This window comes from Taeniopygia guttata, chromosome 8 (assembly GCF_048771995.1).
Source record: "Taeniopygia guttata chromosome 8, bTaeGut7.mat, whole genome shotgun sequence".
In the NCBI taxonomy this organism is placed as follows: domain Eukaryota; kingdom Metazoa; phylum Chordata; class Aves; order Passeriformes; family Estrildidae; genus Taeniopygia; species Taeniopygia guttata.
The window spans coordinates 16,364,674-16,392,564 of NC_133033.1; the positions used below are offsets into that span (position 1 = coordinate 16,364,674).

Below are 27,891 nucleotides of genomic sequence, written 5' to 3' on the forward strand. Positions count from 1 at the left end.
TCAGAGACTCAAAAACTCTAAGAATATTTCTTCAACAAATTAAAATCAGTGAGCAGACAAGCCTGTGGATGTATCTTTTCCACTCTCAGTTTCTCATGCAGCACAAGAAGAGCTTGACAGCATGGGGAGAATCCAAACTTTGATACACGTGGAAGAGCCACGCACATTCTTTGGATTCAATCATATGACAGCAGCAAGATCCCTAATTTATGGCTAAACACATAGGATTTTATCATATACTGTTGCTTTAGGAAAACATTAGGGAACTTCCTAGAAAAAAAGAACAGCTTATTTCCTGAAATATATATAAAAGGCATCACACGAAGGAAAATAAAAATGTGAAAATCAGACTTAGTAAACGATTTTGTTTCTGTTCTTTGCACCCTAGTTAGTTCTAATAACCACAAATTTAGTGCTGATATTGAATATCAACATCCTGGGGAGTACAAAAATATACTGAACAAGCCAGTCATTTTCCCTTGGCAAGCTATTTAAATCTTTGGTTGTGAAAAGCATGCTGAGAATTTCATCCTGCTAATTTTACACACAATAAAAAGAGTTCCCTTTTCCACATCAGAGGAGTTTGAAATTTTTTTCCCATTCTCTCTGTAAGATGGCCAAAGGTCATGGGATGGGACAAAGAACTGACATATACTTGAACTTTTCAGAATAATGCATTAAAGTCCTATACAGAGAAGCTTAGTAACTGATGGCTTATTTCCTGCTCCGTTTACAGAGGAATGGAAGTTTTCACAAGATACCTCCCTTTTAAAGCAGAGCAGCCCTCACATCCACATCCAGTTATGATCTCTGAAAGCACAGAAACAAACTGGCCATCAAAAATGAAGGCCTGACCCTAGTGAAATTATTTTGAGGAAGTAATTAATAAGGAACTATGGGAAAAGAAAAAACTTAGAAGGTCCAAGGAGTAAGTATCCAATGAACAATGAGGCCAGGCAGGAGCAGAGCATGTGGAGGGACATGCTTGTTTTGGGCAAGGAGCTGGAGTGCCAGAAGGGAGACCAAGGAAGAGGAGGTTGCTTTTTCCTGTTCCTCTGTTTCCAGTGGTTTTTAAGTAATTATTGCTTGTAGAGTCAGAGGTCATGTCATACAGCATTCACTAGGTCAAGCAGTGCTTTAAATGTTCTCACTAATTTTAATATGCTGAAAGTGAACACTTTTGGGAAATATAACTCAAGTCTTATAAATTAAAAAAAAATCAAAGTCTTCAATCACAAGGTTTTCATTTTATTTGTGTTTCATGTGTTTGTGAGCATGATGCAGCAGTCTCAAAGCAACAGTTTCAAAGTAGCCAGGACATCTTGGTGAAAAAAATAAGGGAAATAAAAAAAGAATGCAGATTAATTACTTTCATATTAAGAATCCAAGCAGGTTTTGATCCCAAAAGAAAATGAAGTTGGGGCATAAATGTGAATGATACAACAAATTAAATAGAAATCTGATTTTGCAGACCTGCCTTATACTAAAGCATGCTGGAGATGAAGCTTTTTAGGTGTACTGAGAGAAACAAATGCTTAGTCAATAAGGAAAATTTAAAATAAGCTGGCTAAATTCCAAGTATTTGTGGCTTCAATGACAACAAATCAAATTTATTATAAAACAACCTGGTTGTCATTTTTATGCTTCTGTGCATTTACTAAATAGATTTGGGGTTTAATTTAATTAATGAATATGTGGGGTGAAGAAAAATAGGAATACTGTACCACTTCTAACTAGACATACTATTTATGCAATCCTCTTATACCATAAAAGGATTGCATAGTGTGACCAGTGTGACCCAGGATAATTGATAAAACATAAGCATTCCCATCATGTCAAACTTAAGACTTAGAAGTTAAGAAAATCAAACCAACATTCACCTAAGTATATCCACTCCCCTTCTTGCATTGCTGTACTCCATCTTAGTAGCTACTGAGAGAGCAGGTCTGGCACCAAAAATCCTCTAGTGTGCTTTAGCCCTTAGCAGCTGTTCCCATTTTCTGCTGATAGCTTCCCAATGAGAACCATTGATAGGGCAGGTTTCCTTAGGGTTGCAGGTGTTTGATGGAGTTATTGTTACAGAACAAGATGAGGGTGTGAGTAGGTTATAAAGACTACTCTGTCTGCCTTCTAAAGCTCTCTTCTTCCTTCATCTTTTGGGAGGAGAGGAAGTGAGTTGTGGCTTTCCCTAAAATTAAGGTAAAAATGGTGACTGATCTGCTTTGAGGCTGAAAGTTTAGTTTTGCATTGCCCAAGAGTGGTGGGTGTTGGTTAATAGCTGTAAGTCAGTGTTTTCTCAACACTGAATATTTAATGGTTGTCTTTAAAACTAAGGTCTGTTTGATGTATCCCAAGAGAGATCCTAAATGTACAGAAATGCTGTTTTATGGGTGTCTTTGTTGTCCTTTTGAAAGAAGAGACAGTGCTACTTGCACTAAAGGCTATGCTCTGTTCTGTGTGGCATTATTATAATTACCTAAGGGAAGTTCCAGTGATATTTATGAATGTTCAGTGTGATTATTGGCAGACACCTAAACAAAATTTCTTAAAAAGGTTTTGAAGAATGAAATGTCCTTAGTGTGTAGAACCTGGTACACTATTTGCCTTTGTTCTGTATGGATATATTAATATTTCTTCAAGTTGCTGTTCTTGTATAGCAGTATATGATCTACACAGGTCTTATGCTAGTAGCTGTAATAATGAGCTAAAACAAGAGGAAATATATGTCTTTTCAGCAGGATCTTTAATTCATGCTTTTAGGGAGTACTCACTGATAGCAACTAATCTCTTACCAAAAAAAATTCATTCTCACAAGATGTGATATTTTGCCAAAAGTCTTGACTTCTCTAGCAATGTAATTCATTGTAAGCTATTTGCTTTTTACTCTTAAACTAAAAACACATTTCTATCAGCTAGAAACTTCAAACTGGGTCTTAAGGAAACACTCAAGGCTTCTTTTTTTAAGACTACTTGGCCTTTGGGACCTGACTCAGCAGCTCAAGGACATATGGGTCTGGGAAGGGGTGGCTTGAAAAATATCAAAAAACTTACCTGGTTGGAATCTGATCACACTTTTGCTTCAGTATGCAAACATAAGTTTTAAGACAGGGAAGCGTCTTCTGTGACTGGGGAGATGGAGAGGGAGGTAATAAAGGAGGGATTGAAAACACAGACTTATGCCTGTCTTTAGAAGGTGCAGGCTTAGCTCTCTTGTAAGCGTGGAAGTTAGTTTTCACAGCATTAATTAAGGTTTTAAAAGCTAAGCATCTAAGCCTAAGACACTGTGATGTACACAAAATTTCAGTCTCTTGGTTTCCTTGACACTCTTGGATGCTAAGATTGAGCTTTTATTCTAGACTTTACAGTACTAATTTACAGAAGGTGCAAGAGATTAGACATTATATTATGTTATTATTAAAGTATTAATTATTGTTATTTATCTGCTTGTTGCTAAAAGATTTTCGCTAAGTTTAAACTGTATTCTTTAGCTCCTGTCTTCCATTTCTAGCCTCAGGGCTTTGGATGAGGAAGGTAAACAGCTTGCACTTGATATCATCTAGTGTGGGTTATTTGGCAGAAAAAAAGCAGGAAAAAATGATAGTGTATCCTAATAGTTAAAAATAGTGTATGATGGGTTTGGCTGAGTTGTGAGGTACTTAAAACTACCTCAGAACTTTTCTTGTATTGCTGGCCGGTTATAGGAGAGGCAGATCCTATATGTGTCTGGAGCTTTCCCTTTTAAGATAGATATTTTGGTGAAAGGATTAGCATTTAGCTAATGATATGTGGTGGTGCAAATAGATTCACTCTATTAGCCAAGGTGTAGGCCAGGAGCTCAGAAGAGGTATGCTTTGAATGCTGAAATAAACAAATGAAAATACAAAAGTGTGATCAGCAATATCTGCTGGGATGCTACAGTTGTTGTAAGAGTGGGCCATATTTGCTGTTCCAGCAGTGTGCTGATTGCAGTAGCTATCTACCTTTTTATGACCTTTTTTACACCTCATGCAATACTGCCTTCTGTTAGGAAAACCAGGCTATTAGATGTTTTTAGGAGAAAGCTAGTATGCATCCCTAGACTCTAGGTATGTCTAAATATGCTCTTTAAAATCAATGTCTTGCTCAGAACACAGAGGTATGCCTGTAGTTACAGTGTGGACGTTCTACAAACAGAAGTGAACATGTAAGCAGTATTAAATCTAGATATCTTCACTGAATGCTTCTGTTTTGTTCCCTTCAGGTTAAATGTGTAATGATCTTTGAACAAGTGGATATACAAACTCTCTAAAGATGTCTGTTCAAAACCAGAACTGTTCCATTATTATGAACCCTCCTCCACCAGAATACATAAATAACAAAAGTAGTGGATGTCAAACAAACCAACTTCAGTACTTACAGAGGGTAGTCATGAGAGCCATGTGGAGACACAACTTTTCCTGGCCGTTTCACCAACCTGTAGATGCAGCAGCACTGAATCTGCCTGTAAGAACCGTTTTGGAACTGGTCTATTAATATGTAAATTATGTAAATTAATGCTAAAAGGCTTTTTTTCTAATGCAACAGATTATGGAAGACTATTTTTGCTATTGAACTGCTGTCATTAATCCAAGTCTACAAGAAAAGTGTTTTCTTTCTAGAGAAATGCTGCATTTTTGCTCGTTTTTCTGATCTGAAACTAGTAAATCAGTATTTCTAAAGCATAATAATAATGCTTAAACAGGTCTCTTAGAGTTTCTGTATATTGGTGTTCAGACTTTTCTTCTGGTTTAGACATATTTATTAACACTGCATATGATAAGTATTTCTTTCACCTTTGAGTATTTTTTTAATATTAGGCAGCCTTAATGTCAAATACTTTGATAGAAAATCAGATCTGATTGACCCTGAGGTTAGCAGGCAATTCTGGAACCATTTTGTTGCAGAGAAGCCATTACATCTTTAGTATTTGTCCATTTCAAATAATTTTGTTCTGAAGTTTCTAAAGGAAATAAATGTCCCTGCAGAAATAGGGAAATAAAAAAGCATCATACCATAGTGGAAGAACATCCTTCCATGAAATAGAAGATACAATGCTTAAATTAGTTTTCCATTCTGCTGTGTGCATGTTATTTATGCTACAGTTTAATTGTAAGAAAGTAGAAGACTCTCATGTCTTGGAGTGAGATGTAGTTTTCATCCAGGTATTTTTAGACTCTAGTTTTGGATGTTTTTCAGTCAAATGAAAACATAGGTGATTGGCACAATGGTATTTCAGATTTTCTGGAAGATACTGCTCTTGGTAGATAAGTAGAAAGGTGTTAAATAAAACTGTTACATGTTCCCTTGGATTATTTGCTTTTTTTTTTTCTCCAACAGCTTAAGCATCAATACTTATTTCTCACAAATTTTCAAGACTAATTCTCCTAACTCATTGGTTCTGTTTAGAGTAGATAAAAGTATTTATCTGTGGCCGTTTCTTGTGATGAACTCATTTGGTCAGTTTGTACAAAAGCACAGTCAAAGTACCATCTCTCTATGTCTTTTCTTACCCTTTCTCCTTCTTGGAAGTAGCTGTCAGTTAAGGTGAAGGGGCATTCCATCGGACTTGTGGCAACATTTGCAGTTGGCTTCATGCCAGTTCTGCCTCTCTGGATTTCTAAGGCAGCCTCCTGACTTGTCAGAGTATGTATTAGTTCAGCCACTGCACAGTAACAAACAAACATCTGGCTCCGTGGCAAGGACAATAAAAGTATTTGCCCCCTCTGCATTTCTCCTCCAAATGTTAGAAGATACAGAATGGACAATACTTTTTGTTTTGATAAATTAAATAGCCTGGACTCTGATGTATTAGGTTTTCTATTTCACCGAAACCGATTGTTAGGATAGCTTTAGAACACTCTAGATGCAGTAATTACTTTGCACAATTACCATGTTTATGTTACAATGTATATGTGAACTTAGTGGGGATATTTCCATTCCAATTTCTTAAATGCACCGTCAGTGAAACAGTCTCGTGGTCTTACAAGGTTTTACTATGCTACTGAAATAATCATGACAGTTCCCATTCCAGCTGCCTTTCAGTCATATTGCCACTTCTTCACTAGACCAACCCTAAGGGGAAAACCAATATAGCCAGGGATAAGGTATTTGAACAGCAATTGTGAAAACTTGGCAGCTTCTTTTTGTTAGTGACTGAGACTTTGTTGAAGTTTGGCTTCTTTTTCCTCTGCTGCTTTGTGTAAATGGCTTTGAGACAACAAATGAGAAGTCCTTATACTTTTAATAAGTACTACTACCAGTAAAGTTCTGGAGCCTATTGAAATAAGTATTCTTTGGGACTTTGAATGATATGTTACATGAAAGAACAAGGACAAAATATAAGGTGAAGATTTCCTGAACACCTACATTTTTAGTACCTATGACTATAGGGGAAGGTTTTCCTTTAAATAAAATACTGCTTCTAATATAATGCAATTCTTTCTTGCAATTTAGCTTTCATAACTAAATGTGTAAAAATCGTGTCCTAATATTAAGGTGTGTTTGGTGACTTATTCTTTCAATATCACAGGATTATTACACTATCATAAAAAAACCTATGGACTTAGGCACCATAAAAAAGCGACTGGAACACAATTACTACACAAAAGCTGCAGAATGTATTGAAGACTTTAAAACTATGTTCTGGAACTGCTACATGTACAACAAGGTATGTGGAACACCAACTCTTACCAGTAACTGGTTCTATTGAATGATACAAGCAAGTCTAAAAGAAGCACATTGTTATTAGAATATGCAATAAGTTAGTTGACATTTCCTTTTTTTTTTTAAACTATTTTCTCTGAAGTGTTGGGAAGGTTTTTTGGCTAGGATTGACTGAGGACACGTAAGCAAATTCTTGCTTGCTGTTCTAACAACTGAGTGCATAGTTTTTTCTGCACACATCCAAAATCTCTGGGGTTTAGCTGCAGAGCTTGTGAACAGCAAGCACTATGTCACTGCTGTACAAATCCAAGGCTAGAAACCCTGAGCCATGCTCTGTTCCTTCAACAAGTTCAACCTAATGAAGTGTGATCATCTCCCTTTGCTTGGATATTTGTTGGCTGTGTCTTAGTATCTTTGAGTATCTTCAACAGCTTCTTCAGAACACAGGGGTAACAAGGGAGTTGCAGATCTGCCCCCTTTGGCTTTTGCTGTAGCAGTATGCAGAGGTAAAGGAGAATTTTTCAATGGGACAGTGAGAGAAAGAGTCTTTCAATGGTGAAGTAGTTTGCTTTAAAGTGAGTTTGCAGGGGCAAGGTTGGCAATGATTTCTAGACTTCTCTGGTACTGGTGTTTTGGTTTTTTTTAATCTTTTGGGGCAGGACTCTCTAGCCTGGTTGTTTTATGAGATAGCTCCCATTACTGCAGCCTCTCCTTCACTGAATGGTATTGACCATATTTTGCAGTCAGGTGATGACATTGTGTTTATGGCTGAAGAACTAGAAAAAGTGTTTATGCAGAAAATAGCCCGAATGCCACCAGAAGAAAGACCAGTGAGTCTCAATAAAGGCAAGAGAAAAGGAAAGAAGACAGAAGGTAATGCCTGTATTATATGCTGAATTTATAATATATTAAGCAAGCAAAACTGGAAACAGGAAATCTTCTTTGTTGTAACTTGACCCCGGAACATATTGGATGTTCTCTACTCTTTCCAGACTAATCAGATAAATAACAATAATGCTCTAAAGCTTTAGAAAATTTTCTTTTAAAATTAAAAAAGTTCCTTTTTAACAAAAGGAACTGACTTCAAATTCAGAGACTGTCACACTGCTCAGCATTGTGTTATATAAACTAATAGGTGTGAACATCTGTGGGAAGTAAACAGAGTAACAGCTGAAAAAGACATGAATAATGTAATCAGCCAAACCAAAGCCAGAAAAACATTAGTCTAAACTGTTTTCATATCTCAGTACTGGAGATCTGAAATATTGCTAAGCAATATATGCAGGTATTGACTGTGCTTAGGAAACACGGTGAAGTCTGCACTCTTTGCTGTTTGGTCTTTATGTGTTTGTAGAAAACAACTTGATACTTTCCTTGGCAAGAACATTTTTACAGAGTGTAATATGATATATTACTCCCTGTAATATATCATAATTTATATATAATATATACAGAGTGTAGAATAATGCCTCTCTAATCTTTGGTCTGAAGCTAATCCACACTTTCTTGAGGCCAAATAAGGTGTAACTTGGCATGATATTCTAGCTGAAGCACTAATGATGTGAGTAGAGGAGGATACCAGTGCTGCTGTAAGTAACAAATGCTCTTGTTTGCATTTATTTATGGGCATTCCTCTATAGATGAGTGGTTATGTTGACAGCTGGTCAATTCGACCATGAAAGAAATTAACTGCAACATTTAAGACTTAACTTCTAAAATTTCCTGTATTAAAATAACCAGAAACATGGCAGCCCAGCTGTGGGATTTCAAATGAACAAAGTACAAATGAGAATCAAGCTGAAAGCAGTGAGCAGCCTCCAGCAATGACTCAAGAGCAACAGCAGGCTACACTGGCTCCTTTGTCTGCAGCTCAGCTGACTGCTTTAATGCCAGCTGCAGTCTCTATAACAAAAGTAAGTTTCCTCAAATAACTTTCAGAAAAAACATATAGAAATTGCTCCTTCAGGCACTTATGGCAAAACTGTAGAAGCCAGGCTTATTGTATGTTTTTGAAACTTTTTTTATAATAGAAGATAGTAAGAGATCTCTATTAAATCTTCTATGTCTTTGCTAAATACCTGGGCCAGTACTAATTCTAGAAGTGAAACAGAAATTGAGATGATTGCTTGACACATTTTTTTATAAATGTGATCTTAAAATGTTGTTCTCAAAGAAAAAAAATTAAGTTTAAGATGATCATTCTTAAAGTGCATTATTATAGACACTTCTACAGGCTTCACCTTGAGGATAATTGTTTTTAAACTAAAATAAAGCTCTACGTTCTATTTAATAATTTCTCATGGTTTTTATGTAAATCAAATTCTTGTTTCTTAAAAAATTAGCGTGTTTGCTTACACACTAGCCTGGGAGCTGTTTGTAGCTCACAAAGCAAATTCTTGTCACTTCAATCTGAGTGATATGTGAACATCTGAAAAACTCCTGTATTTACTTAGTTTTGGTTTTGCTCTTCCAATGAGGAATAGGCACTTTTACCAATCTCTCTTATAGTGTATATTTACACTTCACTCACATAGTCTGAACACTGATGACAAGGTATGTATTATATTGCTTCCAAACCAAATACTACACAAGTTAAAGAAAAACAGAGATAAACCGTGTACATAAGGCCCTCAACCAGGCCTAGAATGAATTGCTGTAGTTTTCCCCTTTCCTGTGGCTGTCAACTTGCAGGTAATTTCATAACCTGCCAGCTTCCTGGAATCTTCACAAATGGTTAAAATCTGGCCACAGCCTGGCCTGCAGTACATCAACTTCTTTCCTTTACAACTAAGATGGAGCTTGGTGTGCTAGTCTGGTAATACCTTGTAGGTTTTTAGTCTAAGCTTTTGGAATTGCTGCATTCTGCTCTGACTTCAATAGCTGTAAGAGTTCTGACACTTTTTTTGGGGGGCTACGCACAAGAATAAACTAAAAGTGACCATTTTCTTACTGTTCTAGAGACTTGTATATTTTTTCTTTTCTTAGGCAAAAAGAGGTGTGAAAAGGAAGGCTGACACTACAACTCCAACTACTTCAATAGTCACAGCAAGTGGCAAATCTGCAATGTTTAACGAAAGAAAAGCTGTTAAACCATGTAGAGGTGAAAATGAATGTACAGTAACAAACAAGCTTCTGAAGAGACCCTTTTCAGACTCTCAACAGCCACCTGGAATTATGAAAAAGATTCAGTTGTCAGGAAAACTAAAACATTGTAATGCAATACTTAAAGAACTGTTTTCAAAGAAACATGCAGCATATGCGTGGCCTTTCATAAAACCTGAAGATGTGGCATCTGCCTCCACTGGTGCGAACCAAGCCATTGCCAAATATCCTACAGACCTAGGAACCATTAAAGTAAGTATGTTTCTGGGTAAGTTAGGCTATTTGTGTAATTACAAGGTTTTAAATGTGTTAGCTGAAAAGGTGTCATGAAAGCTGCTTCTCCCATGAAAGACTTAAAAGGATGAGAAACCCGATACATTTGTTTCTCAAACTCAGCCAAGGTCACTGAAGAAAGTGATACATAGTGTCACTATAGTGTGACACATAGTGGCTAATCTACCTAACTGCTGAAAATGCTAATGTAAGTAGTGAGGGAATTATGATTTCCATGAAGCTCTGCCAAGCGTGCCACATGTTAAATGTCTGTGTCTGTACACACAGTGCTGTTGTTAATGCCCTATAAAACAAAATGCACTTGTCAACTCCTGCTTTTCTCTCAATCTCAATGTTCTCGGTGAAGTGCCCTAGGACTTCTACACTGGATGTTTACATGACACATTTCACCTTTTTAGTGGAAAACCATTCAAGATGGAGATATGTGGACAGCTCTCTGTGGATGCTGAGTGTATTTGTATGGGGTAAATGATTTAGCGCAGCTAAGCTCCACTTTTTGGGGAATGTTCAATTTTAACAGCTTACTGAATTATCTTGAAAGCTGGTTTGCACAATACAAAGGTTATTTCCCAGTTTCTAGTCCATTAGTTTGACTCCAGCTATTATGGCATAAGCTTTGTGTAAATATCATGCATAGAATCAAAAGTAGATGCTGAATTCAGAACAAAGTAAAACCACCCAAACATTTTTGTCTTGACCAAGTGCTGAAAATAGTACTACAAAGTCCTTCCAGCAATTACAATCTGTTTAAAAGAGGAAAAAAATCTTACTTTGTTAAAGAGACAATGTTGCTGAACCTGGTATGTTCAAAATATTTTAAAATTCTTGTTCCTCCTTTCTTTCTGCTAGTTTATGGTGATGCTGTCTACTAAGTATGCCTTAATTTTCTTTTCCTCTAGAAGAAAATGGATAACTTTGAATATAATGATATACAAGAATTTGCTACAGATGTTAGATTAATGTTCATGAGCTGCTACAAACGTAATTCTTCAGACCATCAAATAGTTGCTATGGCAAGAAAACTTCAGGTGAGTTACCTTTTAAGTCAGACTTGAAAAAATAGTTCATCTCATGCCCTGATGTAAAATCTACTAATATTACTGAACTACTGTGTTGCTGTGTAGTTCTACAAGTATTAGCTGCATAACACTTTCAAAAATCTGAAAAACATGCTGTTCCCAAACCTAACTCTTCAGGATGTTTTTGAAATGCACTTTGCTAAAATTCCTGACGAACCTGTTGTGAGTGATCATCTGCCACAGCCTGTGAGAGAAATGACAGAAGCTTATTCCAGTGAAAGCAGTAATGACAACTCTTCAGAAGAAAAATCATCTGAAGACTCTGAAGAGGAGAGAAAAGTGAACCTCAAAAAGCTTCAGGAGCAAGTAAGCATTAGTACTTACTGTGTGTGACTTAAGATCTCTCTGGTAAGGCCTCTTTCAATGGTGTATTCCAAGGCTTAGCAACAAAAATGAGTTTTTAAAAGATTCTAGTAACTTGTTTTTTTAATACAGAACTTTATTCCCCTTTGGAAGCACTGCCAAATGTTAAACAAATAGTGCCTCAACAAATACAAAGTGAGCAATAGTTCTATTACTCTTGCCTACCACTTCTTCAGAGGACTCTCAAACTTCTTAAAAAATAAAAGTGTGTTCCTGTGGTATGAGAGCCTCCAGGCACTCCACATGTAGCTTAGTGGCGTATTCTTCCAACAGGGTCACTTCTTTCACATCATCAAAAAGTATTGTTCTTGCCCTCAGCCTATTTTTAGCCATACAAACGCAAGTCATTAATTTCTTCTTCAGAAAACTCAGTATGAGAGAGAAAATAAGGTACCTCATGCTAACCAGTGAAGCAAATCCATGCTTCATATTAGGAGTGGGGATGAGTGTTGCTTTTGCTTGAACATAACTTTTTAACCTGTTGCTGCTGTATCTATCAACTCTGGGGAAAATTAGCATTTTTTCTGTTAGTCAAATGAGGGACAGTTTACAGTCCTTGTCAGATTGGCATCATCAATTTATGAATGTAGGCAGAAGGACGAACACAAGTGTACAAGCCAACCTCTACAGTAGTGAGGTATTTCAGTGATTTCTAATCTCATCATCTGACCATCTCCTAATCACTGAGGTTTAAACAAAGTTGTGTTAAACTCTTCTCTGAAATTTAGTATGTCTCAACTAGCCACTTTATATTGCAAAATAAGGTGCATGAGCCCAGTCCCACTTGCCTAATTCAGCAATGCTGTAGAAATATAACCTAATAAGGCATTTATGTGCATCCCAAATTCCTGAAATTAGAGAGGCTGCTGGAAACCGCTACAATTATCTTTTTTTTTTTTTTCTTTTTTGGTGGGGGGTATGTGGGTATGTTTGTGCTTTCTTGACAGATTGCTAAAAGGCACATGCTGTTAGAAATGTGTGCATAAAATAAACAGTCTTACATCTTCTAGATGCATAATCTGTGACTAAGATATAATACAGTAAAATGTTTGGGAAAAAATCTCCTTTGGAAAGCAGGCATCCTATTAATATCCACTCAGTTGCCATTAATTTCCCGTGATATTTAGGACCAGTTTATTGTTACTCCTACATTGCCCAAGGTTATCAACATTGTGTTTTTTTGGGTTTTTTTTTGTTTTTGATAGCTTAAAGCTCTTCATCGGCAGTTGTGGGTTTTGACCAAAGCGTGCTTATCTAGACCAGAAAAGAAAAAAGGGAAGACTAAAAGCGAGAAAAGAAAGAACAAGGAAAAAGCTGAAATAAAAAGCTTGATTCAAAAGAAGAAAAATCTGAAATACATTAAGAAATCTAAGAGAAAGCTGTCTTTAAATGTGTAAGTGTGGGGAACTAGTGTGGGTGTCAAATTCTTTTAAACTGCTGTTACTGCAGTATACTTTTTCCTGCAGTCAATCAAAGAGAACCATGCAGCAGGTCTTGTTGGCATGTAAGTCAGAAGATGAAGATGGTGCCAAACCTATGAATTATGATGAGAAACGACAATTGAGTTTGGACATAAATAAACTCCCTGGAGATAAGCTTGGGAAAGTAGTCCATATAATACAGTCAAGAGAACCTGCAATGAGGAACTCTAACCCTGACGAGATAGAAATAGACTTTGAAACTTTAAATGCTTCAACACTCAGAGAACTGGAGAGATATGTAGCAACCTGTTTGAGGAAGAAACAAAGAAAGCAGGGTATGTAGTATAAATGATGTTTTTAAAAGCCCATTAGATTTGCTTTCTGGTTTGCTTTAATATTAACTTCTGTTTCACATGCAGCTAAAAACCCAACAAAGTCAAAAGAAGAACTTGATTTTGAGAGGAAACAAGAGTTAGAGAAGAGACTACTGGATGTCAAAGGTCAACTAAACCCAATGAAGGAGAGCTTCAAGAGTAATGTGGCTATTACTTTTACTCATTTGCAATGGAAATAGCTTAAAGTGGAATCCTTCCCTTGGGCTTTAGGCCTGTTAGGTATCTGGAGACTTTCTCCTCAGAATAGGTGGCGTCTTAAGCTTCCCACTGCTAATCTCAAGATTCTTTCTATGTTGAGTGAGCTGGAGTCACAGCAGCAAATTTGGTCAGTTACTTGTCCTGTCTAAAGCAGCTTCCTTATTCCTGCACCTAATACTTTATTACAGGTAAAGATGGTAACAGTTTCAGAAATTAAGGGACACTGAACAATTCCCTTATGCTAATATATTAATACCTGGTGGGATGTAGAGGGTCACACAGTTTGTTTGCAATTCATTTTCTGTGGTTCAGAGATTCAAGAACCAATTCTAGTAATGCTTGTTACATGGCAGTGTCACTAATGCTGTCATGCTAACAAAACTTGTATATCAGTGACAGGTCTGCTGTGTTAACCTTAGACTTAAAGTATCCTAAGAGAAAAATTCAGTTTTTCAGGCAATAATGCATTTCAAGATCAAAACCAGAAATTCAGTGCATACTTGAGCTGTACACTTACTGCAGTAAGTGTACATCTCATCAGGGGCTGAGAATGGATCAATGCAGCTGATGCTGCTATTTTAAGTCAAGCTGTTCCTCACTGAAATAGTGCTGTTATTGCCCTCCACTGGATATCTTTTTAGCTCCTATGTAAAATCAGCTGAAATGACAGAAGCAGCTCTGGAAGACACAGGGACATTTGTATCCAGCATTAGCTCAGTCCAGTCTTCCTGTCTTGTAATGGCTTGAAAATATCCTACAAAGGAAATCTTAAAGAGCAGCTGAAATCAATTGTCAACTATATGTTATGAGGAGAGGGAAGAATCTGGCTAGGAAATACTTACAACTGGTATCTGGCTTGTTTAAAAGAGCTAAATCGGGACTTGTGTCCAGGGAAACAGGTATCCATGTAACTTCTCATTTTCAGAGCTTCCACGGAGAAAAAACTTTGAAAAAAGGCTTGACTCCAAAATCATTATAAGCTGAGTTAAATCAACCCTGCAGATGCAAAATAGTCAGATGGTGGGGAGGTGGCAAAAGATGGCAATTTGGGAGTGCATATGGCTAGGGAAGGAAGAGCTGGCTGTAGATAAATAACTCTGCAGGCAAGTCTGGCAGCAGCAATGTGCACACAAACAGGCTCTTGACCACAGGAAAGCTTATGGGGAAAATTGTTTGAATTGTGTCTTAAGTCTACCGTTTTATTCTATTTCAGAATTGTAAATTGTGTGACTACAGCTTCTTCTTGGATATATCATTAATTCAACTAGCTTGCTGCTGGTAAATCCCACCCTTTCCTCTCTAGAGGGAAGTCTTTGTTTTTTTCAAGTCCATGGCTAAATGGACAGTAGACAAAGAAGTGAAATAAAATTAACTCTTACATGGGAGAATAGACCTAACAAGGTTGATCATAGTCTTGTATAGAAGAATGCTCCATTGCAGGTTGTTCTGAATTCTTTCTTTTTCTCCTGCAGTTGAAAACAATGCTGAGTCAAGTACTGGGCCAAGCAGACTGAGTGACAGCAGCAGCAGCTCCTCAGATTCTGGCAGCAGCACTAGCAGTGATTCTAGCTCCTCAGATAGCAGTGACTCTGAATCAGGTTAGAAAGCTTATTTTTGTGTTTGTGTAGGCAAAATATCTTCTCTCTTAGCACCTGCTGTTCCACATTCTTACCAAGGATTTTAGTTATCTTTGGTTTGGTTCGCTCCATTTTGAAGGTTCCATTCCAAGGCCATGAAATGAATGCCTTAATACTGTGATCCCAAGTAACACAAAACAACCAAACGCCCCACTACATCCCTCCAACTTACCAGTGAAAATCCATAGGGACCAAAATAAGCTAGCAAAAGGTCTTTGTATCTAACCTGGACACTTGACTATAGGGCTATAGCTTACTCTTGTACCTTTGATCCCTTCTTGAAAGTGTGATTCACTTTATTTTCATCTTCTAGTCCGCAGGAAGATGGATGACCTGAACCACAAAAGTACCTACAGCATTAACTGTAAAGGCAAAATCCACCCTGGTGCTTTAAATGTTTCAAGTTTGTTTAAAGGATATTACAGCATCAGAACCCTGAATTATGTTTCTCTGTACAGAGAACTCTTTAGTTTTCTAGGACAGAACAGATCTGCCAAACTGGAGGTCTACAGTGTAGATCTCAATATGAAGTATAAGGTGAGATGAATGCTCAACCCTCTGCAGTGTGGGGGGGAGCAAACACAGTGAATCAATGGCAGTGAAGACCTTGATACTGCAGGAATCTTTGTGGCCTCTTTTTATATCTAGGAGAAGTTCTCTAAACACATTAAGCTGAAGTCAAAGTATTCAAGATAAGAACATTACTTTCACTGTGAGGTTGACTCTAGGTACAACTGCAACTCACACCTTCTATGTGTGAATAATGAAACATGTGTGAATGACTGATTTGATTTTTTTCCATCCCCCTTTTTCTGCCCACCTCACTGTATTTACAGTTACAGAAACCTGTTCAAAACAGACTGGAGCCAGGCAGAACTGTCCAGCTTCTATGGAAAAGTCTAAGGTAAATCTGGCTGGAATGGATATAATAATTTTGCTCTAAACAGATAACAAAGTTATTTTTTAACATACAATGGTAATAGAAATTATGCAACTTCATCAGGAAATAATGAATATGGCTTGAATGTTATTTGTTCTGTAAGACATTGATATGAAGATGTCCCCCGAGCTGTTTGTTAAAAATACCTTATGCATCTGTATAGGAACAGATATACTGGGAGGCTTATATCTTTTAATCATTGCAGTGATTACGTGTTTGATGAAGAAGGGCAGAATGCTCCACATATCCCACCCATCCCCAAAAAGGGGCAAATAGTCTCTAAATTGGTCTCTGAGTATAGAATTGACCTAACAAACAGTGTAATGTTTTTAAATCTATTATTAACTTCACTTCTATGCCTGAAAAATAAATAAATTTTAAATAATATGCCATTTATTTTCAGGATACTTTAATGTTGCTTATTGTTATGGTATTATTAGAACCAACAGCAGTTTTATCTAGGAATAATCCTTAATGCCTCCTCGACTGAATTGCTCTATTCCTGTATTATAAAGTGGGTGTTATTTCTTGTCAAGGTTAGCTGCCTTTAAGAATTTCCCTTGAAGCTACCAGAGACAGAGACCTTGAATTTCAAAGCAAAATCACAGCCAAACCTTCATTCTTCTTGCAATAGACTGACTTTCTCTTAAAGTACAGGAAACTAGGCTGCCAATTTATTATTCAGCTGCTCCTTCTGCATCTTCATAAGCAAAGATTCAGGGAAGGAATTATGCAACACCCTTTTTTTGCTTAAGAGCTTCAGCCTCTGCAGTGACAGAATGACAGCAATAAACTTGAGAAAACAGGATCCAGGAAATGAGCTTCAGCTTGGTCAGTTGTAACAGCCCCTTAACGACCTTCTGAGTAGCAACAAACATCATACTTGAAATCCTCGCATTGCATTTTGTTCTCAGGGGTTTTCTGTACCTGCCAGACCAAGGCAGTGAGTGCACTTTACCTCATGGCTTTTTGTCATCTATATGCTTAGAAAATGATGGATTGGTATCACAATACAAGGGGTACTGAATCTGATCAACAGTGGAAATGGGTAGTGGTGGGAAAAGAGGATCAAATGGCCATTAAAAAAATAGCTATTTGATTAAAAAATGCAGGCTGTATGAACTGCAGTCTCTTTACAGAGAACACCACTTTGTTTACAGAGGACATCCTGCAATGCTTTTCTGCAAGCACAGCCCTCCTCTCTTACTAGCAGCTTGCAAAATCATGGATCATCTGAACTGCAACAGCAACCTCCCAATGTACTGCAAATGCTTCAGTGTAGATCACTTAATCCATCAGAAGAAAATGCTCAGACTCTCTCAGGTAATACCTTCATGCCCATATTTGACTGCTGAGGAAAGAAGGGTTGCCAGGATGCCTGTATTGCCAAACAAGCGTATCTTGCAATTTTGGAGGTTGGCAAGTGGATAATTGAAAAAGTTCTTGCAGGGTATGGATTACCAAAGAGCATGATGTAAGTTAAAACATGGGAGCACTGAGGGGTTTCAGATTACTGGAAAATTTGTGGTGGGAGAGAGTAGTATTAAAACCAGGAGGTGTTCATGCTTCCTTCCAATGAGATGGAAAAGGAACCTCGATGAACTTGGAGTTACAGGAGGTGTTGAACACCTTAAGGCAGGATTAGATGCTTAAACCCATGCCCACTACCCAAGTTCATGTCTGAAATGCCTACTTGCTGAATGTAAGGCTTGGTGCTACAGGTCCTCTGAACTGAGTGTTGTTGTCTAGACACATCAGATACATGAATGTTGCTTAGGAACTTGATCTAAGGAGCTATTCCTTTCCCTCCCTCATTTAAAAAAGTCTAATAACATTGGACACTTCTGAGATTCTAGTAGAAGACAGCATGGACTGATAGCTGATTAACTGAGAAATCAATTAAAAACTAATTAAAAATAACTCTTAAATCACGTGGTTAGAATACAGATTTCAATACTGAGTTACTCCACAGATCTAAACAGTGACCTAATTTTAAGATGTAGGACTGCATTTTACATGACAGGGGAAAAATCATACCCTACTTCTTTCTCAGGTGAAATCTCAGCTGTACCTTCTGTGCATGATGCTTCAGACCAGCAAACTCCTCAGAGCACTCCAAAGACAAGTCAGTCTTCTGTCACCCACTCCAGAAATGTTTTTCCAGAGGTGAATACGTGCTTCTCTCCAATGAATTAATTTCAAACAGCATCTGTAAATCATGTTGTTACCCTTTAAATAAGATGTAATATAATACTTCAGGCTTGAATTTGATGTTATGAAGGCCATTTAAGGTTTACAACAAAAGTTTTCTAAAACCCCAATAATTAAGTGATTCTTATCCTTTAGCAGAGTATTACTTCATTGCCTCTTGGCTGTAACACAAAAGGAAAGTTTGGCAGATCACATTTATAGTGTACTATAAAGCTTATTTTATTTCTTTTCAGGGCTATAGCTTGAACTTAAGTAACCCTTGCACACTTACAGGTTAAAAGTCCACCCTGTAAACCAAAAGTTTTACGAAAGAGGCAGATTAAAATATGTGTTTTGGTTTTGTAGAAATATCAATTTCAGAAACTCAGCAATACTGAGGGTCTGGAGGCTATACTGGTATAGTGTGATGCTTTTCATACCTTTTCCTAAAGCTGTGGAAACTGGGGTGTTTGGGGCCTAGATGAGGTTGTAAAATATTTAATGACGGTTGAGTTCTGTCTTAATATATTCGTGGTCCTTCTGGTTAGAAGGGCCTCTGTGAGGCAAAGGAAGTTCTGGCTGTTACTGCAGCAGGATCACTTCCATCCTATGATGATTAATAATCCTTCTGAATGTGGTTGAAAATTTAGTTGCTTTTATGAGGCTGTAATAGCTTTCTTTTTGGCAATGGATAGAAACTGCCTCTTGAATCTATGAGCACAAGAATGTGTCTTGCAAGTAAGGATGAAAAGCAGCTTGCCCTTTCCTATTGGTGTCCCCTGTCCAAGGTAGCAGGTAATGCAAATTATGACTCAGGTTTGTTCAGCACTGTCCTTAGTTCAAGGGATTACTACACAGAGTAATCTTGCACAGATGAAAAAACACCACTGCACTGAAGATCACAGCCCTTTACCCTGATCCAAAAGCTAGAGTGCAGCAACTGCCTGTATGACAACTTTATTCTGCTGTACAGTGTTAAGGGTTAAAGATCTTGTATCAGTCTCTCACACTCTACGCACTCCATCACTTGGGGTTGCTGAGCTGTGCATATCCTAAATCTGAAGTCTTGATTTATGAACTTGCTTTGGTTACCATAATATGAATGAAATCTTTCTTCCCTAGTGTTTACAGAAGCTATAGAGCTGCAAGAATTTACTGCTCTAAGTTTCTAAGCCTTTAATCCTGATGCTGTATAATAAGAATCCTCATATGCTAAACACAAGTAATATAAAGAATGTATTTTGAAGTCTAGCTTCTCTTCTAGGTGTCCAACACCATTTTTCAAGTTGACAGTGCTGACTGGAGTAAACAAGCTGAGCAAACAAGACATCTAGACAATTCAAATAAACTTCAAAACAAGAGCAGCATGAACACTGCTGATTTAATATCCATAAGTCAAGAAAAAAGTATGTAATGTCATAATAAAAACTGTAGCCATTATCAGGGTTGCAAAGTTAAAAATGCACATGAAACTGATTTAAAGAAATATCATGCTGAACACCTTGTATATTAATAAGTTTGCAGGATAATGGTTGGGTATGCAGTTTATCCTTGCTCTTCCTTTTTTTATCTGCTGCTTAAAAAGAAAAAAAAAAAAGTGAAATTAAATGGATGTTTGGTTCTTGTTCTCTGTTTAAATATATAAAGAAAATTATTTTTTCATTTAAGAATTTAGCTTTTTGAATGTACTACTAGTGATAAGTAACCCAGTCTTCCATGAAGTCTAAGGATTGATGCTTCAGTCTGTTGAACTTCACTGTCTTCTGCTGAAGCTTCATGGACTTATTTTCCCAGAGCACTTTGTCTGTGGTTTGAGTTCTTATCTTTGGTTCTTGGTGACAAGGATCTGACAGCAAATCAGTGTCAAAGAGACTTTCACTATGGAATAAACTTGCAATTATGACAGAACACTGGCATTCTGAAAGCTGCATTCTATACTTCACACTTATTTAGAACGAAAGAATTTACTGAACATCCATGCTCTGTGTGTCCAGTGTTACAAGACGTGATTGTTTTGGGTTCTCCTTTACTCTCTGCCCTCTAGAACACCTTTATAGAGAGGGAAAAAGCTTCTGAAAACTTGATGAAATTAAAAGGCAGAGCCTGTTCTCTGATGAACTCCCGTTTTTTGCAAAGAATAATGCTAAGTAGTTGCAGTGTGTTAAAGCAATTCTAAAAATGGAGGTTTAATTCTCCATTAATTTCTATTAATTTTAGGGTCTTAACACACCAAGCCATCTACTGCCCCATTTTGCTTAGACTTGTAGCAGTTGGAATTGATCCATGGCCTCAGCTAAGGGTTTTTACTTGCAAAGTTCTGTAGCTGTGAGGTCATTCTGAAAACCCCTTTAATGACATGCTGGCTGAGGGTTTGACACTTTGAATCCAGAACTCTGGATTCAAGCATTCAACAACTTATCCTTCACATAATTAAAAAAGCATCAACATACTGCCTGAAGTTTTTAATTAATCATTTACTCAAATAATGAAACATCTCAAACTACAGTAGAGGATTGTTGCTGAATGAGATAAAATGTTTTATCTCTGGTTTGAAAATAGTGTTTGAAGGTTTTTTCCCCCCTCAAATAATAAAGAAGTAACAGCATGAAGTATTTTTTATCTTTAGGTTTCTGGAAATGTGAGGACTAGCCCTTGATGGCTGACCTATCTGCTATTAAAAAAGTAAATAGGGTTGAGAACTTTAGGTGAAATGAGTTTGCATGATCAATAAGGTACTCCTAAAGTTGGAATCAAAAGCAAAGGGGGCTGGGTGGGAAGGGGAGGAAATGAGTAAGTGGCAAAATACTGTGTTCAATCTTCCTGACCAAACCTTTAAAACGTTCTGCTGGGACCTCTCCTAGAATTAACCAGGAGTTAATTTCTCTTCTATAGTTGAGCTAGCTATATTTTTTCCTGCCTAAAAAGTGTTGAGAAGTGGTTCAGTTCAACTTAACCTTAGGAAACATTCGGGAGAATTTCTGTACTTCTGAACCAAATAATAAACTGCACTGTAAGCTTTTAAGTCAATTCCTTGAAAGACTGAAGGTTTATCATTTAAACTTGAGAAAGAATAGTATATAAAATCAACATGATCAAAAAGTCTTTTTTTATTCTTCCATCCAGGTCATTGTGCACCCAGTGATAAATGTAATGATAAAAAGATACTAGAGCCAATGTCTGAACTTCCAAGAAAGGTAAGTGATGCTCAAGTCCTGCTTGAGAAGAGGCTGTGTGTATTTGCTAGCTTGAATAACTCCCTGATCTAGGATCTTCTCTAAAAATCTGTTCTTTTACAATTAGAATATTTAGTGTACAATAGGCCTTTGTCATTATAATAATCTGTACAGATTTAACTTAATTTTAGTGCTAAAACCAAACAATTTACTCTCTTCATTGCAGAAGGTAAAGCATATAAGATATGCACACAAATATGTATTTAATATGCCCATGTTGCCTTATTAAAATATGGCTTGTTTTATCTAGTTTTAATATTTAAACAAGGAACAAGTGTTCCTTGATGTAGTTCTGATATCCAAGTTGTTAGTGTGCTTTCCCTTACTGACCCGGCAAAAAAATAAGAGTAGTATGGAATACAGTTTTGGTGCTATTGGAAAACCTCTTCTGAAATAAGACTTTTAATGACTAAGTGCTTTTAATGACTAAAGGTATTTATGACAGTTGAGCAAAATCTTTCCTAGCATACAGTAAGTTATCTTAATTGGAAGGACAGAGGCATTTTCTTATCTACTAAATTCTTCTCTTATATTCAGCTAATTTAAAACATTAATTCAAAATTACTAATACTAGATGATGTCAACCTCTGGCCTAAAAAGTTTTCTGTATCACCTATTGAACTAAAATGTTTCTAGGATTTTTCTTAGGCACTTAAGTTTCAGAAAGCTATTAACTGACATGTTGAATTCAATTCCAAAAATATGTGTTTCCTTCATAAGCACATGATTCTACTAGAAGCAGGATTTCTTAAGAATGCTGGTTTTATTCTGATTTATGCTATGAAAAAAATGCCACAGGGGAACATACAAAATCCACAAGCCTAATATAAAACTATTGTTGTGCAAGGGTCGCATATAGAAATTAGAGGGGTGTTCTCTGTATTAAAACCTTGTCAATGGACCTTGTGTAAACTCAGTCTTGTGAATTCTTGTTTTCTTAAGTGAAAAAGTGGAGAGGGAGACTTAAATAGTTAGAATTGCTACAAATGCAAACAGTTGTTGGCATATTGCCAAATACTCTCAAAGTTGATGAGAAAGCACATTAGAATCTGCTCAGATTGCTGTATATGCACTAATACCCTGCCAAAGGAAGGATATTGTGGCGTAGGTATTTCTAACAGGCCTAGTCAAACAACCGTGGGCTAATGTAAGAACCAAGCATGTAAAGTAGTTGCAGAGTATTGTTTTCCTCTTCTGTGTTTTCCTTTTTCTAATAACTTCAGGATGCAGAATTGAAGACTGTACATTCCTGGGTAAGCCTGTGTAAAACGATGAAGCTCCCAGCTCCAATAAAAGCATCTGCTGAGAGCTTCAATCAGTTCAGGGACGCAGCATTAAAGAGGAGTGGGCAAGTGCAGGAGCCAAAAAGGTCTCTTGTGCAAACTGAGAGGGAACTGCAGAATCTTCCACAAGAAAACAAAAAATCTGTAGCCACTTCTGTGTAAGTATTATTCTGGTTTCTGCCTGTATGGTACTGGAGAGCTTAGTTATTCAGGAACAAGGGTTTTGGGTAGCTAATTACCACATGTCAGGTGAGACTGGGGAGCTGTACCATGCTAAGCAACACTGCACATCCAAAATGCACAGAGCAGCTTTTTCTCTTCAAATCAGTATTATTTCAGTGGTCAGAGAAACTTCCCAGGAACTTCTTTCTTTGTTCTTGCTGTTAGTTTGCTTCTGTTGGGTTGTTTTTTCTTTTTTTGTTGTTGTTGTTGTTGTTGTTTTTGAGGGGTTTTGGTCCCCTGGACCACTCATGACCAGAGTTCACATTTGTCCCATTTTCCTATACCTGTAGCCAGGAATGTCCTCATCTTAGTGCTCTCCTAAGGGGATGCAGGATAGTCCAGTCTTTGAGAGCATGTTGTTAACACAGGTATACAGGGTTTCCAGAGTGCACCACTTCATACAGCAGAATTCCCTGCATTGCTGTAGAAAAAGCACCTTCAATAAGCCCCTGATTCCCTAGCTGTTTGCAGCTCCTGTTTCAGGCAGTGCCCTGAGGTCTGGGCCCTGCTGAATGGGATAGATGACTGCCTACCAATTACTGCATTGCAGTAATATCCTGGAGTTTGCTTGCCACCTTTTGGAAAATGTTTGCAATATTTCCCTCTCCAGTAGTCTGCTTTTTTTCCCTTGCCTCTTTCACCCTGTGAAAGATAAACTTGAGCTGGTTCCTAAATTCTCCTGCACTTGCCCATTGCTGGTTGTATTAGAATAAGTCAATTGTTTAGATTGTTTTATTTTAATAATCACAGCATTTGAGAGACTTATGAGTATACTCCTGTCCAGAAGCTAGTGAAATCTACCTCAACTAACTGAAGAGTAAGAAGGTAGAAAAAAACATCACAGGCCAAGAAAGTAACAGAAAATAATTTCAAAGGAAGTGTATATAATTTTGTGTAGTATATCTATAAATCCCACATGCATACAGATTAGAAATGGGACACAGGAAACATGAACCTACTACAGCCCAACAATTGTGTGCATATAACTCTTGTGAAGGGAAATCACTATGAAACAATGTGAAAGTGCCCACTTTAAGTGCTGGGCACTTAAAATTTACTACCTCAATAGTTGTGTCAATTTTAAATTATTTAAATTATTTGCAGAATTCTATCAGGTTGTAATGAAAAAAAAAAAAAACAAAAAAAAAAGATATTTTATCCTATACTGATTTCTTCTCCTGTCTTTAAAGGGGCCGTGAAAGCACAGGATTGGATGCCATGGCAATGACAGACTGTGAGCTTGAAAAAGAAATACATGAGAGTAAATTGCCCGAAGCTCAGCAATGTATTCTTGACCAAGACCGTAACTTGGCTAGAAAAATGGAACAAGAACGCAGGAGGAAGGAAGCAGTAAGTTTCTGGCTCTTGCTAAATTATTTTTTTCAACTGTACTAGAGAATAAACAAATATTACACCAGGTCCTTATTTCAAATTATCTGAATGATTGGAAACAACAACCTATACTATCCTAAAGAGTTAGTGCAGAAAATGCAATAGGAAACTCAAAAGTGTGTCTTCAGGTGACATCATATGAAAAGCTATCTGCTTGGTCCTAGTACTTCCAGAAGCTTAGAATAATTGTGTGGTAAAATTCTGAAGAGGAGTCCAGGCCCTCTGAATAATTTCAAACTTTGCGTGTTGCAAGCTGTTAATCCTCCTTAATGTGTTCCATGTCAACAAAAGTGCTAGTCATACTGTTCTGGTGTGAAATACCAGGCCTGAGCTTTTTTAAAACTAACTGGTTTTATTGGTGATAGTAATTAATGTTTTCTAATTGCTACCTTTTTAAAGAATTCATAGTGCTTTACAATGGCATGTAAGGACCAGTGTCAGACCATGCTGGATTCAGATAAGTTCATCTGAAGCTTTCATCCTTGGTCTTTTTTGAACATTTCAACAACTGCACACTCAAACTTGTCATAATAGAGAAGACATGCATTTTTTGAGAAGATGCTTTATAATTGTCTCTTAAATCATTAAGTATTTGACCTGCATAGTATCCATTAATGTCTGACTGCTGTGAAAAGACATTTGTTTGCTTTCTTGCAGATAGCTTGGATAATTGATGTGAATCTGCAGAGAGATATTATGGCATCTTTTGAAGAATATCTTGAGTGAAAGCAGTTTTTTATATAGAATTTAACTTCAGACTACTAAAAAGAGCACAGTTTTGTACTAGTTAGAATCTTAAATATTAAAACCGCTTTAAAGTTCTTCTCTAAAATGCTTTATATTAAAAATTGTTCACTAATACCTGAAGTGCCACAAGATTTATTTCTTTTCACTGCTTGTTTATAACATGTAATCTATTCTGCTGCACAGGGGAATGGAGTTATTAATTTGATTGCAGTTTCATTTTTGTGTATATCTGTTAAAATAAAAAATCACTTTACTGTGATTTTAAAAAATCACTTCTGTGACTCACCTGTACAAAATCTGGGCTGTGACAAAAAGATCTCACTACAAGTGATACTGTCTAAGGGGAGGGAGGAGGTGTAACATTACTTGTAATCACAAAAAAACCTTCCATGAACTCTTTAAGTTCATCAGTAAATCTGATCTACTTGCATGTATTTTAAGGCCCAGATATGTCAACATAAAATACATTAAACACAATATTTAGCTAAGGGTGCAAACATGTTTGCCACATAGTTCTAGTTGTTCTCAGGGAGAAATTATGGCAAACACCCCAGTTTGAAAGATTTTCTGATTGATGCAAGATGAAGATATTACCGTCAAAAAATTGTGTGGTAGAAACCAGAATGTAAAGCCACACATGCTTGTTGATTGTATACAGGTATGGGAAATAAATACGGGACAAATAAAACATTGTTTTATGGAATTAATACCAAAACAAAATGTGTATTACAGAAATGCTGGGTGGAAGAGGCCCCCTTCAGACAATCTAGTTTAGTAGTCTCCAAACCCTTTTTGTCATGTACTCCATCATTTAAATATTTTAAGCGTGGACTCCAAGCATGTATATTTATTAATTTGTAAATTACATACAATATTCCACTGTACTAGTATTTTTTTACATTACATTATAATATTTTAAATTTCTGTTTTATTTTTAACCCTGCTTATTTATTATTTTATTTTGTAATTTTAAAAATTGTATTCAATATTTTCTTCTCGCACTCCACTTTGGAGACTACTGATCTCATTGAGCCTCCCACTCAAAACTCTCTCCCAACAGAGAACTTTGATTTGTCAAGCTCGTGGATGAAAAGTGAAGGTAACATTGCCAATTGTGGTGAGGTTCTGCCACAGACAACCAAACTAAGTAACCTAAGTGAACAAAACTTTCTACAAATAACTGAATTTTCAGAGAAGACAATAAATTGCTTCTAAATTCAAAAATGCCAGCTAAAGCATGCCCAGAAATGTTTCCTGGTCTTTTAGATAACAGGTCGATGAGTTAGTGCTAGTTCCAATATATTTATTCAATATAGTCATGGATCTTCAAATTCTGCCATTGCTGGAATGATATTATTTCATTCAAAAGCACAAAAAGAATGTGTATGGCAAACACTGATTGGGCCAGCACCCTCTGCAATGCCCAGGGATGCACTGGCCTGGAGGCATGTTCAGGTGTACACTGTTTGGGAGACTTGAGGACTTGGCTAGGACAGGGATTTGGGATGAAAGATAGGTTGTAATTCAAGTTATGCTGTTAGGATGTCTTTCATATCCACACCAAAAGTGACCTGCCTTCATTTATAGTTTATACATTGTTAAGAGTTATTTGTCCTGCAATAAAATACTGCAGTTCACATCCAGAACTCTCTACCTTGCTTGGATATACTTTCTCTCTGGGTTTATGCAAACTCAAGAGCTCTTGCTTTGGAAACAGGAGGTGATAGGGGGAAGGGCAAAAATTCCTTCTTAGCATTTCATCCATTGGATACAGCTATATGGGCATTGCTGGTATGAACTGGTGCTTTTGTCCCTTCAAAAACTAATTCCAGCTTCCATAACTCTATACTGTCATGATGGCTTAAAGTCATAATGTCAGTGCTGCTAATGCTAATCTGATAAGCCCTTTATTTGCAATCTCCAAGTCACTTGGAGATGATAATTGGTTCCTGTCCCTAGACAGAAGGCTGAATCCATAGGTAAGGGAGTAACAAGCCTCTAAGGACTGTTTGCCCAAAGCCATGAACATGCTCAAAGATGCAGCAATACCACTTGGGTACATGCCCCCCTGCAAACCAGCTGCTTAAATAAACTGTTAGTTACCTAACAGATAAAAGGTGTGCTAAGTTGTGTTACACCATTCATTTACCTTTATTGTTTGTGAAAACAGCTGCTTTAAAGTATCACTTGCATACTTGTGTCTATGCTAGTAGGTTGTATCTACATATAAATGAAAGGTAAGATAGTTATTAGCTTTAAGAAGTTCCTCTGTCACTAATAAATGGAATATGGTAAATTTATTACTATCAACTATGAGTTGGTCAGGCTGGAGGCAGAGGAAGAATCAGTGATGTGCAAAGTTGTCCTCTTTTGTCTCTCAGAGAACCAGGATTAGTTGAGCTGACAAAAGATAAACAGGCAGATGGCACCTTATGGAGGGGAAAGCACACTGTCAAAGCACGTAAGACCGTCTGCCCTGGGGTTGGTCTGGCTTGGCACCCATTACAACAAAAATTTAGAGCAGAAAATGAGAAAATCAAAATGTAGAGACAGAAAAACAATTGTCAAGGCTCTCAAATTTTCTTATTCATATGACAGGTAGAAGATTCTAAACTTTCTTCTGCAAAATCCTGGAAAACATGTGGAAGGCATTTGCCTCGTACAGACAAATTTGCTACACATATGTGGACAATGTAGTCCTAGAGTACAAAGTA

General features: G+C 37.0%; 1 protein-coding gene across 2 annotated transcripts in view; it reads left to right on the top strand.

Annotated features, from left to right (window-relative positions):
• Positions 1-26,816, top strand: part of BRDT (bromodomain testis associated) — a 49,292-nt gene extending 22,476 nt beyond the window's left edge. Inside the window, exons 5-23 of one of the 2 annotated variants that reach the window (XM_030279164.4) lie at positions 4,241-4,482; positions 6,548-6,685; positions 7,425-7,554; positions 8,422-8,594; positions 9,667-10,035; positions 10,977-11,105; positions 11,274-11,462; positions 12,725-12,912; positions 12,986-13,275; positions 13,360-13,473; positions 15,006-15,131; positions 16,007-16,074; positions 17,271-17,433; positions 18,164-18,276; positions 19,565-19,706; positions 21,424-21,494; positions 22,757-22,974; positions 24,229-24,388; positions 25,088-26,816. In XM_030279164.4, coding sequence (XP_030135024.4) covers positions 4,291-4,482; positions 6,548-6,685; positions 7,425-7,554; positions 8,422-8,594; positions 9,667-10,035; positions 10,977-11,105; positions 11,274-11,462; positions 12,725-12,912; positions 12,986-13,275; positions 13,360-13,473; positions 15,006-15,131; positions 16,007-16,074; positions 17,271-17,433; positions 18,164-18,276; positions 19,565-19,706; positions 21,424-21,494; positions 22,757-22,974; positions 24,229-24,388; positions 25,088-25,156 — 3,042 coding nt within the window. In that variant the 5' untranslated portion in view covers positions 4,241-4,290 and the 3' untranslated portion in view covers positions 25,157-26,816. The remainder of the gene's footprint in view (positions 1-4,240; positions 4,483-6,547; positions 6,686-7,424; positions 7,555-8,421; positions 8,595-9,666; positions 10,036-10,976; positions 11,106-11,273; positions 11,463-12,724; positions 12,913-12,985; positions 13,276-13,359; positions 13,474-15,005; positions 15,132-16,006; positions 16,075-17,270; positions 17,434-18,163; positions 18,277-19,564; positions 19,707-21,423; positions 21,495-22,756; positions 22,975-24,228; positions 24,389-25,087) is intronic. The other variant, XM_072932494.1, reaches the window with a different exon arrangement.
• Positions 26,817-27,891: the final 1,075 nt, after the last annotated feature.